Source organism: Saprolegnia parasitica, assembly GCF_000151545.1.
Source record: "Saprolegnia parasitica CBS 223.65 unplaced genomic scaffold supercont2.135, whole genome shotgun sequence".
NCBI classification, from domain to species: domain Eukaryota; phylum Oomycota; class Saprolegniomycetes; order Saprolegniales; family Saprolegniaceae; genus Saprolegnia; species Saprolegnia parasitica.
This window is the reverse complement of record NW_012156529.1, coordinates 2,946-17,346: the sequence shown is the minus strand read 5'-3', so window position 1 is coordinate 17,346 and position 14,401 is coordinate 2,946. Positions and strand designations below refer to the sequence as shown.

At 57.8% G+C, this 14,401-nt stretch overlaps 7 protein-coding genes across 7 annotated transcripts in view; 2 read left to right on the top strand and 5 right to left on the bottom strand.

Moving 5' to 3' along the window:
* Positions 1-319, top strand: part of SPRG_22343 (hypothetical protein) — a gene marked incomplete at both ends in the record, with an annotated part of 1,357 nt that extends 1,038 nt beyond the window's left edge. The window contains one exon of the mRNA XM_012353791.1: positions 32-319. Coding sequence (XP_012209181.1) covers positions 32-319 — 288 coding nt within the window. The remainder of the gene's footprint in view (positions 1-31) is intronic.
* Positions 320-828: 509 nt separating this feature from the next.
* Positions 829-2,411, bottom strand: SPRG_14595 (hypothetical protein; the record flags this gene model as incomplete). The annotated part of the gene is made up of 1 exon (XM_012353769.1): positions 829-2,411. The coding sequence occupies one exon, from the start codon at positions 2,409-2,411 to the stop codon at positions 873-875; it is 1,539 nt and encodes a 512-aa protein (XP_012209159.1). The 3' UTR covers positions 829-872.
* Positions 2,412-2,723: 312 nt separating this feature from the next.
* Positions 2,724-4,498, bottom strand: SPRG_14594 (hypothetical protein; the record flags this gene model as incomplete). The annotated part of the gene is made up of 1 exon (XM_012353768.1): positions 2,724-4,498. The coding sequence occupies one exon, from the start codon at positions 4,496-4,498 to the stop codon at positions 2,804-2,806; it is 1,695 nt and encodes a 564-aa protein (XP_012209158.1). The 3' UTR covers positions 2,724-2,803.
* A 1,111-nt stretch (positions 4,499-5,609) lies between these two features.
* On the top strand, positions 5,610-5,916 carry SPRG_14593 (hypothetical protein; the record flags this gene model as incomplete). The annotated part of the gene is made up of 2 exons (XM_012353767.1): positions 5,610-5,864; positions 5,890-5,916. 2 exons carry the CDS (start codon positions 5,610-5,612, stop codon positions 5,914-5,916), a joined length of 282 nt encoding a protein of 93 aa, XP_012209157.1.
* A 166-nt stretch (positions 5,917-6,082) lies between these two features.
* SPRG_14592 (hypothetical protein) lies at positions 6,083-7,492 on the bottom strand (the record flags this gene model as incomplete). Its single annotated transcript, XM_012353766.1, has 1 exon — positions 6,083-7,492. The coding sequence occupies exon 1, from the start codon at positions 7,475-7,477 to the stop codon at positions 6,083-6,085; it is 1,395 nt and encodes a 464-aa protein (XP_012209156.1). The 5' UTR covers positions 7,478-7,492.
* Positions 7,493-7,641: 149 nt separating this feature from the next.
* Positions 7,642-8,035, bottom strand: SPRG_14591 (hypothetical protein; the record flags this gene model as incomplete). The annotated part of the gene is made up of 1 exon (XM_012353765.1): positions 7,642-8,035. The coding sequence occupies exon 1, from the start codon at positions 8,026-8,028 to the stop codon at positions 7,642-7,644; it is 387 nt and encodes a 128-aa protein (XP_012209155.1). The 5' UTR covers positions 8,029-8,035.
* An 832-nt stretch (positions 8,036-8,867) lies between these two features.
* On the bottom strand, positions 8,868-12,438 carry SPRG_14590 (hypothetical protein; the record flags this gene model as incomplete). Its single annotated transcript, XM_012353764.1, has 12 exons — positions 8,868-8,963; positions 9,012-9,278; positions 9,332-9,431; positions 9,478-9,663; positions 9,716-9,924; positions 9,976-10,131; positions 10,190-10,593; positions 10,639-10,768; positions 10,862-11,037; positions 11,085-11,634; positions 11,700-11,970; positions 12,020-12,438. The coding sequence occupies 12 exons, from the start codon at positions 12,436-12,438 to the stop codon at positions 8,868-8,870; spliced, it is 2,964 nt and encodes a 987-aa protein (XP_012209154.1).
* Positions 12,439-14,401: the final 1,963 nt, after the last annotated feature.

The window sequence follows — 14,401 nt, the reverse complement described above, 5'->3', positions numbered from 1 at the left end:
GTGGACGTGCCCGCGTTGCAGCCGCGCCAAGCCAGTGCGCAAGCGGGGCTTGATCCTCAAGCTCACCAAGCCCTTGGACCACGCCATGCTGATTCTGTGCGACAACTGCGACGGCGAGTTTTCAATGCCGCACATTGGCCTCGATGCTGTGCCACGCGGCGCGTGGTTCTGCCGCCACTGCCGGCCGCAGATCACGGGGGCGTTGCCCGAGCCGTTGACCGACGACGACGACGACGACGACGATGGCGACAATGCGAGCTTGGGCAGCAAGAAGCGCCACGTCGGGTCCGAGTCGCCAAAGAAGAAGCGCCGGGTTTAGCCAAGATACACCCTCGCGTGTAATTTATTTGAACAAGAAAGCCGACCCAACGATTAGCTCTACGACTCTCCATTTGTCCATCGTCGACCAGGACACAAGACGCACGTGGCCGCAGAGCTATCGACGTGCTAGGACATCGCCGCTGTGTGGCCAAGGACCGATCGGGGGTCTCTCGAGCTCTAGACGCCAACACCTTGATGCTGGAAGGCTTCGCCCCTCCGATGGCACCAGGTCCATCTCGGTAGAATGCGAGTCGGGCTTCACGATTTCCTCACGTGAACGACTGGTCCACGTCATCACCAATGATGCATACAGAGCTCGCGTACAGTCACCGCTGGCTACTCGTCGTCGGCCAGCGCTGGATGCCCTGAACGCAAGAAACAATGCAAAAGTATCAAGAAAGTATCAAGGGTGTGCCTCCTCATTTCTCTGCATGTCTCGTCACATGAAGTACAGTAGACACCCTGTCCAACATGTAATACAAACACACATGTACAGACCATTTGTCCCACATGTACAAACACTCAGGATTGATTACATTCAGGTTCGCATACTACCAAAAGTCGACGGTCGTGCCGTGGGGTAGTGCGGCGATGGCTGCTTTGCACGCGTCGACGTCGGCGGCGGCTGCATCGACGACGGTATGCACGACGTCGAGTGCGCAGAACGGCCGCGCGGCGAGCGCAGTGACCAGCGCCAAGACGCCGTCCTTGCCCAGGGGGTTGGCGCGGAGCACGAGCGTGGCCCAGTGCGTCGTGGCTGCGTGGAGTCGGTCACTTAAAACGATTGCGCCAGCCGTGCCAATCTGGTTTTTGGCCAACGACACCACCCGCAGCGAGATTGGGAGCGACGTTGCGAGGGCCATCGCGCCCTTGTCGCCAAACGGTTGGTGCCTCAGATACACCTTGCGCAAATGGATCGCGTCGGCGAACGCGGGTGCAAGCGCCTCGACGTCGTCGTCGTTCAGATCGTTGCCGTCAAGCGTGAGCGTGAGGCAAGGTACAAGCATCGCAAGGTCCTTGCACGCGTCGCGTGAGAGCGGTATATACTTGAGACACAAGTGGCGAAGACGGTCGGTCGATGGAAAGGCCCGAAGCGGCGATGTCGTCGGCGCGCCGACAAGCGAGAAGATGCGCAGGTGGGGCGTGGTTGTGACGGCGCCTCGTACGAGCTGTGTCGCATCGATCGAAGCATCGTCGGTGTGGACGACAAGACGAACCAAGTGCGGCGGCAAGGCAGGACGTGATTCCTGCAGAAGCAATCTTGTTACGGCGCAGTGCACGAGCTGCAACGACCGGAGCTGCGGTGCGCCGAAGATGGCCGTCGCGAGCTCGTTCGTCGCGTCGTCTGTAGTAATGGCACCCGAGAGATTGAGGAGGTGCAAGCTGCGCAGCCCCGGGCGCGCTGCGATCCACGCCGCCAACGGGCGTGTGTCCCACACCGAGTCGGCATCCGCGTCCAGCGTGAGGGACTCGAGTGCGCTTGCGGCACATAGCGCATCCCAGAGCTCGGGCGCGGGCCGCCGAAGACAGTGCCGGAGGTGGAAATGGCGCAGGCGGCGCAGCGTCCGAAGGCCATCGCAGAGGCTCGAGATGCGGGCGTGGCACCACGTCGCGTCGCCCTCTTCGTCTTGCGCATGCGCCTTCTCGAGCAACAGCACGTGCAAGGACACGAGTTGCTCTGGCCAGTGGGCCACCGCCAAGTCGAACGCGTCCGGCTTCATGTGAAAGCTGCTGAGCGCGACAGCCGTCGTCGGGAGGAGCGGCCAGCTCACGGCCTGTGGCACATGCCGCACACGCACGAGCGGATACATGACCATGGCTTTGGCGAGGAGAACGCGCGCCTCGGGGTCTACGACGGCGTGCGGCGGCAAGGCGAGCGCGGGCCAGAGGTCGTCGGGCTCAAAGAAGGTCCCGCCGAGCTCGAGCAGGCTCGCGACCGGCTCGGTGAGGGCGTCGAGCGGCAGTGCATAGAGGAAGCGGAACAAGTCGGCTGCTGTCGGTATGAACTGCGCGACGTGCTGCAGTAGCTCGGGCGGGAGCGCGCAGTCGTCGAACGAGCTCGTGCGCGGCCGGCAGAGGAGGAGCCCCATGCCAAACTGGCCTGAAGAAAAAACACAGGGCAGATTTCGGTGTTATAACGCCACGTCATATGGCTGTTACTTGCACCCTTTTAGTGTGTTGCACACTATATTTTGTGCCGCATGACGTGGCAGCTTCGTGTGCTTGTACAGGCTCGCTTCGGCCTGTCGTTCCGAACCATGGCAACACATATTGACAGCATGAAGCATGCTACACTACATGTCTCATCGATCACCCAGCTCGGTTCGCGTCAAGGTCCACCCGCTACCGTCTTATAAACAGAACCGATTCAGTGAAAGCGAGACTCAATATTGCAATCTCAATCCAGAATGCTCAACGCGGTTGACTTTCATTACAACACATGACACGAGTTACATAGTCGGTCTCCTTTACGACGATCCCCTTAGCGGCGCGAGTACGCGATCTTGGCGATCAAGAGCGCCGCAAGACCGACAGGTACAAAGATACCCGCGAGGTACCCGCTGGGCGGGGCCTCGTCGCAGCCAGCACCGCCCGCGAGACGCATGCAGCGCGTCGACTCGAACATGGAGCTGAGGTTGCCCGTGATGGACGTGCAGAGCACTGCAAAGAGGATGAAGAAGATGGCGGCCGCGACCTTGGGCTGGCTCCCGCCGTTCTTCTTGAGCTCGGCGACCGCCGCCTTTTGGTTGGGCAGCAAGACGACGCAAAAGCATCCGAGGAGCACCGAGCCGTACGCGACAAAGTACGAGTACGCGACCTGGTCGCGCGTCTCGGGCGCGTCTTCCTTGATGAGCTTCTTGTTGTAATCGAGCGAGCCGTCAATGATGTTGGTGATCATCGAGCCAAAGGTACCCGGGAGGTTCGAGATCGTCGTCAAGAGACCGTACATGACGCCTTCGTTGCCCGACTCGGCGAGCTCGACAATGACGTACGTACCAACGACAAAGTTGATGCCGGTGGGGATGTTTTCAAGGACCGGCACGCCGAGGTAGAACCACTGGTTGCGGTACACGTCGTAGATCGTGCAAAACTGCGTGATGGCGTCAATGCCGTTGGCGATGAGGACCGTGACGACGAGCACGTAGCGCCAGTTCCAGTGCGTGCCGTACATGCCCGTGAGGTAGAGGATGACGGCAAAAATGATGTTGCCGACGACGCCCATGATGGCGCTATTGAGGTTCTCGACGCCGGCCCAGTACAAGGCGACATACGACCCCGCCGTCGAGCCGATGCTGCCGGTGAAAAAGTTAAAGAAAAAGTTGAAAATCAACACTTGCCACACTGCGCGCTTCTGGACGAGCGTCCAGAGCTGGTTGAAGTAGACGCTGAACTGGACGGCCTCGTGCTTCGTGTCCTTGATGAAGAACCACACGACCGGAATGTTGATGACGGACGGGATCGCCAAAATCCAAAAGTAACCGTTGACGCCAATGTCCCAGTCAAAGTCGCCGGCAAAGCGCTCCGAGTTGAGGCAAAAGCCGCAGATGGCACCAATGATGGCCGCAAACACGAAGCGCGTGCCGTAAATCATCGACTGGAGACGGCCACGCACCGCCAGCGGCTCGCGTTGCGCATACGTCAACATCAAACCGTCCTGCGCGACGTCGGCCATGACGTAGCAAAAGCCGCAGACCGTGCAGATGAGCGCAAACGTCGAGCCGTCCGACTGCGAGTTTTGCTCGCCCGCGGGCGTGACCGCGAGCACGACCAGCAAGATCGCGCACAGCGACCAGCCGAGGAGCATGTACGGCTTGCGGTGGTAGCCAAAGACGGGAAAGCAGTCGTTGAGCATGCCAAAGACGACCTTGAGCGACCAGCCGAGCGTCAAGAGCGCGGTCGCCGAGCTCAAGACGTTGGTCTCAAGCGCAAAGTACCCGGTCAGAATCGGGTACTTCATTACAGTGAAGCCGCCGTAGACGATACCGACCATCGCGTACTGGTAGATGATCGCGAGCACCTCAGGCGATGTGTACACGGGGGCGTCGCCGCCACGCAGCGCGCCTTCTTCGATCTCGCCGGGCGTCTTGGTCTCGCCATACTCGGCGCCGTCCGCGTGCTTGTCAAACGACGCAATGTACGAGACGCGCTCTGTCGTCAGCGGTTCCTTGTTGAGCATCGAGGACAAAGGGCAAATTGCAAACTGAGGCAAAGTGAGAGAGCGGTAAATCGAGGTTGTTGTCCGGATAGCCAGGACGACGACGACAACGACGGCACCTTGTGGTACTGGTCGCATAGGTGACCAAGCACTCACGTTTGTTTTGACACCGGGCAAGATAGTAGTACGTCAAGCAGATCGGCGTCAGAAGACGCAAGCACGGGTTCTGTATGATCAGATACCACGTGGTACGCTGGTAGCTCTGGTTGCAGGTCCAAACGAAACACGCGACATTGCTAAAAGTCAATAGGTGCTGTAAATATTATGTAATACCTCAACTCGACACGCATTCGAGCAAGCGGCGCTCGGACAGGTCTTCTATCGCAGCCACGATCTCAATATCTACCTCATTTCGACACCAACTACCATCTAGTCGAGTAACGACGCTGCGAAGCGGTAGAGTCGGTTGACGTTGAAGTGGTCAGGAGCAAATAGGCGGCCGACAGTACTTATTTTGCAGCGTCGAGTAATAGCACATCTCGTACGTATTCTTCTGCTCACTTGTTCACGACCGAGGTTTCGTTCAGTTGTTTGTCGTTCCTCTCGATGCAACGACGGAACGTTCTTTTTGAAGGGGTGCAACGGGTCCAAGGAGGGAACTGCTCAACGAGGCAGCTTGGAGCTGGTTGCAGAAGAGTGCACCAGAGGGAATATCGTCCAGTTTCGCATCGACATTAGTCTGCGCCCGGCGTTTCGAAATGGAAGTTCTCACTCACCATTTACAGGACTCGCGGGTTGATAAACTCCAGCGGTGGAACCGTACAAGGCCCATTGAATTGAAACAGGAGCATATCGTGGTGGTGAGCGGCCAGTTGTTGCGTTTACCCATTTGGAGACTTATTGAAGTACGACTCGGTGTCCGAATTCGGTGGCGTCCAAAACATATACTTGGGTATTGTATGGTATCGCAGGCGAATCTGGGTCGGCCAGCAGCTGTTGACCAAGGCAATGAAGGCAACGCCATGTTATTACCTTGTGATGGCATCCATGCGTATGAGCCCACAGATTCGAGGCCAGTGTCACTTGTGCTCTGTCGGCCGCTATTTTATATCTCTCCTTGTCAACGACAGCAATGCCACCGTCGAGCTTGGAGCTCTCTGCAACCGCACCCCAACGCGGCTGCCACCGCCAGCTCTCGCCTGAGCAAAACGAAATGAGTCGCCAACGGTCGCGCGTCTACTACGCCCAGCATAAGGCCAAGGTGCTCGCCAAGCTCAAGGCGCGATACGACCTTCATCGCGACCAAGAGCGCGCACGCCGACGAGCGCTCTACGCGCGCAACAAGGCCATTCGCACCATGTACTATCAGTCGTCGTCGCCAAGCCTCGTTCGTCTCGAGTCAGCGTCGAAAGCACTCTCTCGCGTTTGTCCTCAACTAGTGAGGGTGTTCGTTGTTTGTGTCGCTCTGTCGGGTTAGGGTAGGGGTAGGGTAACCGTCTCGCATCCTGCTGCATCCAATACTGAAGTAGACAACGTACTGCGATATACATTATGTGCTGGTATCGCTTCAGTGTCTATTCTACATTGATAGTTCGTCGTCACGTGTCAGAGAAGCGGCATGGCCGGGGGTGCTCCCCACTCCTGCGTCTTCCACCACGCGGGCTGCGGGAGGTGGCACCCCATCCTTGTCGGTCGTTGACAGCACACTTGAACGCGATCCGAGCTGTAGTCGAGCGGTGTCTCTCGCGTGTCATCGTCAAGACACAGGTATTGCACCGTGTGTGGCAGCGCGGCATCCAGAAGGCGCCAGCGCTGGTCGTCCCACGCCAGATTGTGCAGAGCAAGGCGCTGGAGACGACGACAGCGAGGCAATACAGGTGCGAGCCAGTGCACGAGTGCACGTTCGGCTATTGTTTCATTGCGCCAGCGGACGCGCAGTCGGAGTTCCTCGAGCTGACGCAGCTGCGGCAACACAATCGACAGTGTCATTGCCATCGCAGTCGACGCCTCGACAAACGTAAGGCTCACATGCGAGATCGCCGCCATGGTCGGCAAGACGGCAAGCACGTGAACGACCGCGTCGCTTGGAGCGTGGTGACGCGACGCTGTCTCGTCCCGCAGACTCAAGTGCGTGAGCCGTGCGCCGTGCAGCGCCCGTAGCAGCGGACCTGGGTCGTGCAATTCAAACGTCGCAATGTCCAGATGCCGCAAGCGCGTGGGCAGCGGTCGATGGAGCATCGCTTGCAGAATGCCCGTGCCGTACGATAGCTCGAGCGTGTGCAGTGTCGAGCACGTATGCAGCGCGTCCGCAATGGCCTGCGCCCGCGCCGGCTCGCGAACGTGTAAAAAGTTCAGGCGCAGCGTGCGCAGCGCAAGGCGCGTCACCGTGGCCACGAGCTGCGTCTCGAGAAACGTGTTGAAGAGCGGGTCGCCTGCGTTGGCAATGCAAAGCGTCTCGAGCTGCGTGGGCAGCGCGGCAAAGAAGGTGCGGAGCGCGGCAGTGGTGTCGGATTGCGCCATGTGCAGCAGGTCCACGCGCCGCAACGATCGCGCCGAGCGCATCCAGCCAGCGACGGCGACGAGATGCGCGTCCGTGTCGCTGTCTTGGCCCATTAACGCGCACGCGACGAGGCGGGCGCCATGCCAGCTGGCCGCGTCTTGCATGCTGGCCTTGGCGACGACGGCGACCTGCGACGCATGCATTCGCAGCGTGTCGACCGCCTGCCACGTATCGAGCGACAGCGGCAGTGGCAGCGCGAGGAGGCGCAGGCCGTCCATAAACACGTGACGGTCCGAGAGCCATGCCGAAGCGCGCAGGCAGGGCCAGAGGTCGGCGACGGGCAGGCGCTGCGCAAGCGCGAGAAAGCTCACGAGCGGCGCGACGAGGCCATCGGCCGGCAAAGCTCGTAGTAGGTTGTGCAGCGTGTATGGGCAGCACGTACAGCGCGCGATCATGGCGACGACGCCGGGTAGCGATGCGACCTGCGCGGCTGCTGTCATCCTGCGTCAAGACCGATTACCGTATGACGGTGCCTATAGCCGAGTTTGAGTATGGTATGTCTCTTAGCAAAACCGATCCTTTATAAGAAACCATGTGCGTAAAAAGTATCGGTTATTCGAAATCGATAACGGATACATGGCCAGAACGGCCTGTCTGCACTACTTTACGAAGCTGGTTGGCGCCGAAGCGCGGCCACCTTGTCCGCAAACGTCAGTTGTGCAATGTCCTGGGTCGTCCATGACAGCGACGGAACGACGCAAACCGGCGACACCGCGCGCAGTGCGTCCATGACCTCGGTGTAAAACGCTTTGCACGCGACCGAATTGGCATACTCCTCAATCTCGGCCGTCGTAAAATTGTCGTGGAGCATGAGCTCGTCCGGACGAAGACCGAATTGGGTTGCGCAGGCGTGGCTATGGGCGCGGCGAAAGGTCGGAGCGAGGGCGCCGGCCAGCGTGCCGTCCGCACAGTCGGCGATCAGCGACGTTCGGTCGGTCGCCGCTGCCACGCACCACATAAGCGGCAAAAGAAACCAGCACCCATGCACCATCCTCTCAATAGTATCGCGCCGAATGTAAAGTGCTTGTCCGATAAAAGCTGCCGTCGAGGCAGTCGCGTGTAAAAGCTCACCCCGCCTTTCCCCTAACCCGCAGCGGGGTAGGGTATAGCACCGAGAGCACTGTACGCGAATCGACCGCGGGCACATCAACAGGTCCCTTGCGGGGTGAGCTGGTAGGAACTTTTGGATGCGAAGCGTTGTTTCCCAGTATTTGCGACGACGGCGCGTTTTCACATTCGCACCTAATCGGAGAGTTGCGCGAATTTCAGTCAAGTGCGCCAACGAACTTAATCGAAATTGTTTTACTTTAATGAAGTATAACGTCCGGCGATGTGCCAGCACTTAACAGGAATTTTTATTTCGCACTTAACAGGACACATTTGGTGCGATATGATTGGCTGAGACCAATGAAACGCAGTTTCATTGGTCAAAATGTCCTTATATATAGCCAATGGGTTGGCCGGATTGAGACACGACACGCCGAATTAATCCCCTGGGATGCTGGTACACCACGTAAACGTTCCTACCAGGATAATGATACTGTTGCAGAGGCCACGTGATGTCGGACGACAGTCGAGCTTGTGAGTACGCATGCTCTGCATCCAGCTCTGTCATTTCCCAAAGCGCGCCGCCCGGACGATGTGTAGCTCCTTGTCGACGCGAGCCCGGGCGGCAAGATAGATAGATAGATAGATAGATAGATAGATAGATAGATAGATAGATAGATAGATAGATAGATAGATAGATAGATAGATAGATAGATAGATAGATAGATAGATAGATAGATAGATAGATAGATAGATCAAATGCATTCCATGTTAGCGTTGCCACTAGATGAGGAGGAAGCTGCCGTTTTCGCCATTGGACCGCGTGGTGTGTCGTCGACCATCGAGTGCCGACCCGTTCTCGGACCGCTTCCGAGACACCTAGTCCAAACGTACTAGGATAACCGAGACAAGATGACGATATTGTACCGCGCGGGCGTCTAAATCCGAGCCAAACAGCTCCAGCGCGCGGTGTGTATCAAAGGTTGCTGTCGTGCGGGGCCCGTCCAGCGTGCGGAAATGGACGCTTGGCGCGGCCTCGGTCGCCTCCATTTTGCGCACGAGCTCCGCAAAGACAGAGTTGGGTGCCATTAGCAGCTCGTGGTACGTGCCCTCTTGAATGACCGCGCCGCTTTGCATGACGAGAATCTTGTCGGCGTTGCGTGCGGTCGAGAGGCGGTGCGTGACCGAGACGATCTGTTCAAAACCCCTCAGCATTCAAGAATCCGAAATTCAACGCAACATTGTACCGTCATGTGTAGCTGCTTGGCGAGCTTCTCCAGCGTCTGCACAATGCTGGCTTCGGTCTCGGGGTCCAGCGCGCTCGTGGCTTCATCCAGCAAGAGCAGGCTATCAACATTGTATTAATCTTTCAACTTTGAAAAGACGAGAATACCTCGGCTGCCGCACCAGCGCGCGAGCAAGACAGATGCGCTGGAGTTGGCCGCCACTGAGGTTGACAACCGCGTGCTGGCCAATGATCGTGTCGTAGCCGTCCTTGAGACCGTTTACAAAGACATGACACTCGGCCAGCTTGGCGGCTTCCAAGCACGCTTCACGGGTCGCCCCGTCCCGGCCATACCTATCCACATCCATTGTATGAGCTATCAACACGCACGAGACAACAAGCATACGCAATATTGTCGAGGATCGAGCCGTTGAGGATCCCGCCGTCCTGAAACACGACCGCGGTCTGGTTACTGAAGCTCGCTTTCGAGTAGGACGCAATCGAGAGCCCATCCACACAGATCGTGCCCTCGCTCGGCGTGTAAAACTGCATGAGGCAGGCGAGGAGCGTGCTCTTGCCGCAGCCACTCGGGCCCACGATGCACGTGTACTCGCCCTAGCACATGGGATAGGCTGCAATGGCCGCAAGGAAGACAGCGTCGTCTACCTTGTGAAAGGTTGCGTGCACATGCCGGAGCACGTACTCGGGTGCATTCGCATCGTAGCGAAAGCACACGTCGGTCACCGTCATGCTATGTGTCATGCGCGGTAGCGCCGGCTTGTTGGCGTCGTCGGCGTCGCTGGCGGCGGCCGTCACAGCCGCCTACGCGTTGTTTACAATGAAAAATGCAAGAAAAATATACACCTCAAAAACAACGTACATTGCGTACGATCTCGTCGATGCGCTGGAGACTCGACGCGTTGCCAATGGCCACGCGCATAAAGCCGCCGAGGACCGTGACCGGCGTCGAGATGCGGTTGAGCATGGTGACGCACGAGAAGAAATCGCCCGACGTGATGTCGCCGTGGAACACCTTGATCACGAGGCATGCAGTCATGATCTGGACAAAGATGAACATGCCCGACTCGATGTAGATCTGGACGACGCCGCTCCAAAAGTCTTTAGCGAATTGCGCGCGCCGGAGCCCGCCAAGGTGGGCGCCAAATTTGGTCAAAAGCGGGTCCTGAATGTGGTACGCGCGCACCACTTTATGGCACGCAACCGCGTTCTGAAACTCGGCCGCTGCGTACGCACTCTGCGAGCCAAACTGCTGCGACTTGCGCGCTAGACAGGTGTGGGAGGGGTAGGGTAGGGGTAGGGGTGCAGTACCCGCGAGGCCTTGGGGCCCGGACGTGACGATGATGGCCGAGAAGGCAAACGACATGGCGCCGATCGTTGGCTCCGAGTACATGAGGTAAACAAAGCCGACGACAATCGATACGATCGGGTTCATGAGATTCTACAAACATGCAGACATGTTGTCAGAAAATCGCCAAAAAGGCAAAAAAAAGCAAAAAAAGTCGGATAAATAACGAAAACATCGACCACATACCCAAAACACGGCTTGCCACATGGCGTTGACGCGCGCAATGTCCGACTGGAAGAGGTTGTTGAGGTCGCCGTCGGACCGGGCGGCGAAAAACTCTGTTGGCTGCCGCAAGAGCACGTCAAAGAGCGTGTCTTGCAGTCGCTTGGTCGCATTCGCAATCATTTTCGATTGGAAATACCCTACGCGCACCACTGAGTCCAGCGAGAAAGAGAGAGGTTGGAGGTACCCATGGCGTAATCCGCGACGACAAACGGGATGCTAATCCCTAGGATGCCAATGACACCTTCCAAAAGGCTATGCCACGGCACAAAAGGCAGGTCCACGAGCGTGCCGTTATCGTTGGACGTTTGGTTTTTCCACTTGAAGCTCGCATGGACGCTGAGACCTTGGTCCAGTCCAAAGTCGTCAAAGTTGTGGAGCGCGTAGACCCAGACGCTGGCGGGAAACCCTTGGTCCGTGCACAGCTTCAAAAAATACGCGAGCAACGGCAAGATCGACGCCGACACGAGCACAACGAACGTCGTGAGCGCCAAGTCCACCGACTGCGTCGACCAGTGCTGCAACGTCGACCGCACCACGTCGTAGGCGCCATACGCCGACCCACCAAAGCGGGCATCAATGTCGCGAAGATGGCTCAGAAAAGCCGAAGCGGTCATGTGTCGAGGCCGGCACGGCAGCGCCCGCTCGAGAAAGGCCAAGAGCTCGGCGCGCGTCATGTCGCCGTCGTCGCGGCCGCACACGATGCGCAGCTCCGTGTCGAGCTGCTCGATCGCGACCTATCTCCATCACCAAAAAATGTCAGAAAAGCTCATAAAATAGTGAAAAATCGACAAGATGCTACCGCGGTGATGCTGGGCACGTGGCGAAGCGCGGCTTTGACGGACGCGATCGAGATGGCCATGCTACAGCTGTACTTGCTAATGGTGTGGAGCTTCTTGGAAAACATGCGCGCGCGGGGCTTGAGCACAATCCGGGCCGCCAGCAGGACCGTGTACGCCGCGTCAAAGTACATCTCGACCTGGTTGGACACAAACTTGGTGTTGGTCTCAAACGTGGTGGTCCAGCCGTTGGCGACAATCTTGAGCGTGCTGAGGTCGTCGGCAAAGACATACCTACGGCGTCTGCTTGCACCAAAGAATGCCATGCGAGAGGACGACCTACCGAAGGGCCAAGCCGACGCCGAGCAAGAGAAAAGCGATCGTATCCGCCATGAGAAAGCCCGAGCGCGTCATCGCACCGCGCAGCGCGACGAGCCGCAAGAGCATATCGATAGCGTAGACCGCCATGCACGCGGCGGACACGAGGCGCGTCGAGTGCGCATACTGGATGAACGAGTCTTTGGACGTAAAGGAGACGGCAATGCAGTTGCACAGAAAGTCGAGTGCGAGCACACCCATGAGGCTATAGTGCCACCGCCGGTGGTCCACCACGCGCAGCGTCCCAAAGCGCATGGACCGTGGCAGTACTGGCGGCGCGTCCAGGATCGGCGTCACGTGGTGCTCCGAGAGCGGTGTGAGGCCCTCCATCGGCATGCTGGCCATGGGCGTCGACGAGATCGGCGTCGTGTGCTGCGGTACCATCCTGTTCAGTTGCCAGAATGCGGCCGCCGTCCAAAGGTGCGTCACTGCCGATCGTTTCTTTTCAGGGGATTGTGATTTTCACATGCCAATCAATGGTGCGCCATCGCTATGCACTTGTTGTTGGTATGAAGAGGTGTGTGTGGTTTTATTTTACACGCGCGTAGTGATGTGAAAAAGACGGTACCAATGTGGATGTGCCACTGTCGATTTCGAAAAGGGGATCTTCGAGTGCGTCTTCGATTGACAGTTTAGGGTTCGTTGCGCGTTCGTCGCCTGTCGAGAAACGACAATCCGCCATGCTAGCGTGACCTTGGTTATGTACCTCCTTTATGCTGCTGCGGCAGGTTGCTTGTCGTTGCGACGTGGGTGGAAAGCTACGCACTTGGTCGGTCGCGGTCAAGAGGCTACTTTTGGGTTGAAGTATCTGGCAACATGTTTCGTTTCTGCATCAACGATGGACATGACGTGGGCTGCAAGAGTCGCGTAAGCTCATCCTACCGGTAGATCGACGACGTCCGAAAGCTCTGGGCGCCTTGGCTGCATCGCAGTACATCGGGAAATCATGCGAGATGGCGTGCACGTCGAAAAATGGCATGTCCTTCGAACTTCGATGTGGCGGGTTGCAATGCAGTCGCCAAACAACCAGTATCCCTGACGCCAGCTCGCCTATCACCAGCAGAACGCCATACCGGCGTGGACTCTCACGGCTTGCGCGATCAGTGTCGTGACCGCCTTCTCTCTCAAATCAACCGTCGACCGCCTACAACCGCTGAACGTATCATCTTAACTGCCCGTGCATGTCGTGGCTTCGCAATTCGCCATGATCTATCGCTGGCGACGACGCCACTTGATCCGAATTGGTGGATTACACCCGGTGGTCGTGCAGAGTCGCCTGCCACACACCAGGCCCAATGCTGGACCGAACGGCAGAGACACCGGAGATCGAGCGTGATCGGACCGGTGGTGCCAAGGCGATGGACGTTCTCATGCCGACGGTTGTCGCCTCTCAGATGATGGCAAGCTCGCTTGATGGCGCCTCGTCACCGCCACACAACACATCTATCTACTCGTTTCATAGCTAGAAAAGGGTCCCACAAAGGTCTTCGAGCTTCGTTACGCGAACAAAAGTGGTTCTGGACGAGTCTCTGTGTGGACATCGTGCATGCAGTGGGTAGCAGAGCAATCGCGGTACCAGTGCTCTTGCACATCCATGCGGCGGTACCGACACTCGACCTCCATTGTCCATGCGAATAGAAAAGATTTATGTTCACCCTTGAGCGGCGGGCCTCACCGAGTTGGCACTCGACAAGGTCGGAGCCTTTCTTTCTCTTGTGCCGTCCACGGTCGCTCGAGCCTTCACCAAACCCTCCTCACGCGTCGCTTGGACGTGGCTTGAGCTCTGAATCGTTGTGGCAATGAAGCGTCGACGGTGTGTACTCTACCAGGACGAGTCCAAGACGTGGAAGAATTTTTTGTGCAGAACGACGAGCCACCGAAAAGTCTGTCCAAGGAATTTAAGAAGACAAGAGATAGCAGCCAAGGCACGGACGAGCATCGTGTCTTTTACACGTAGCCTCGCGATACAATGCGATCCCGAACACGCCACGCCTGAAGCTGGCATGCACCACGATACTCTGGCTTGCCTAAACGTGTGTCGAGCGTGCTCGGAGTTGAAGCAACGAAAAACCGAAGAAGGCGCGACACGATCGAATCCGTTTTAGCCCAAAGAGGGTACTACGCAGCAGTACAAAGCCATTAAATACGTGGGTGCGATGCTCTACGCGTCCCAGAAGAGCACGTCGACGGCCAAGCGCAGGGCGAGCAGCGCAACGAGCGCGCCGTCGATCGACACCGACGACGCGCCGTCAAAATAGATGCGATATTGGGAGTAGTCGTCGGTGCTATTGTTGCGCATCGTCGGTACGACATGGCCTGGAATGGAACTGTTGGCGTCCGGCCCATG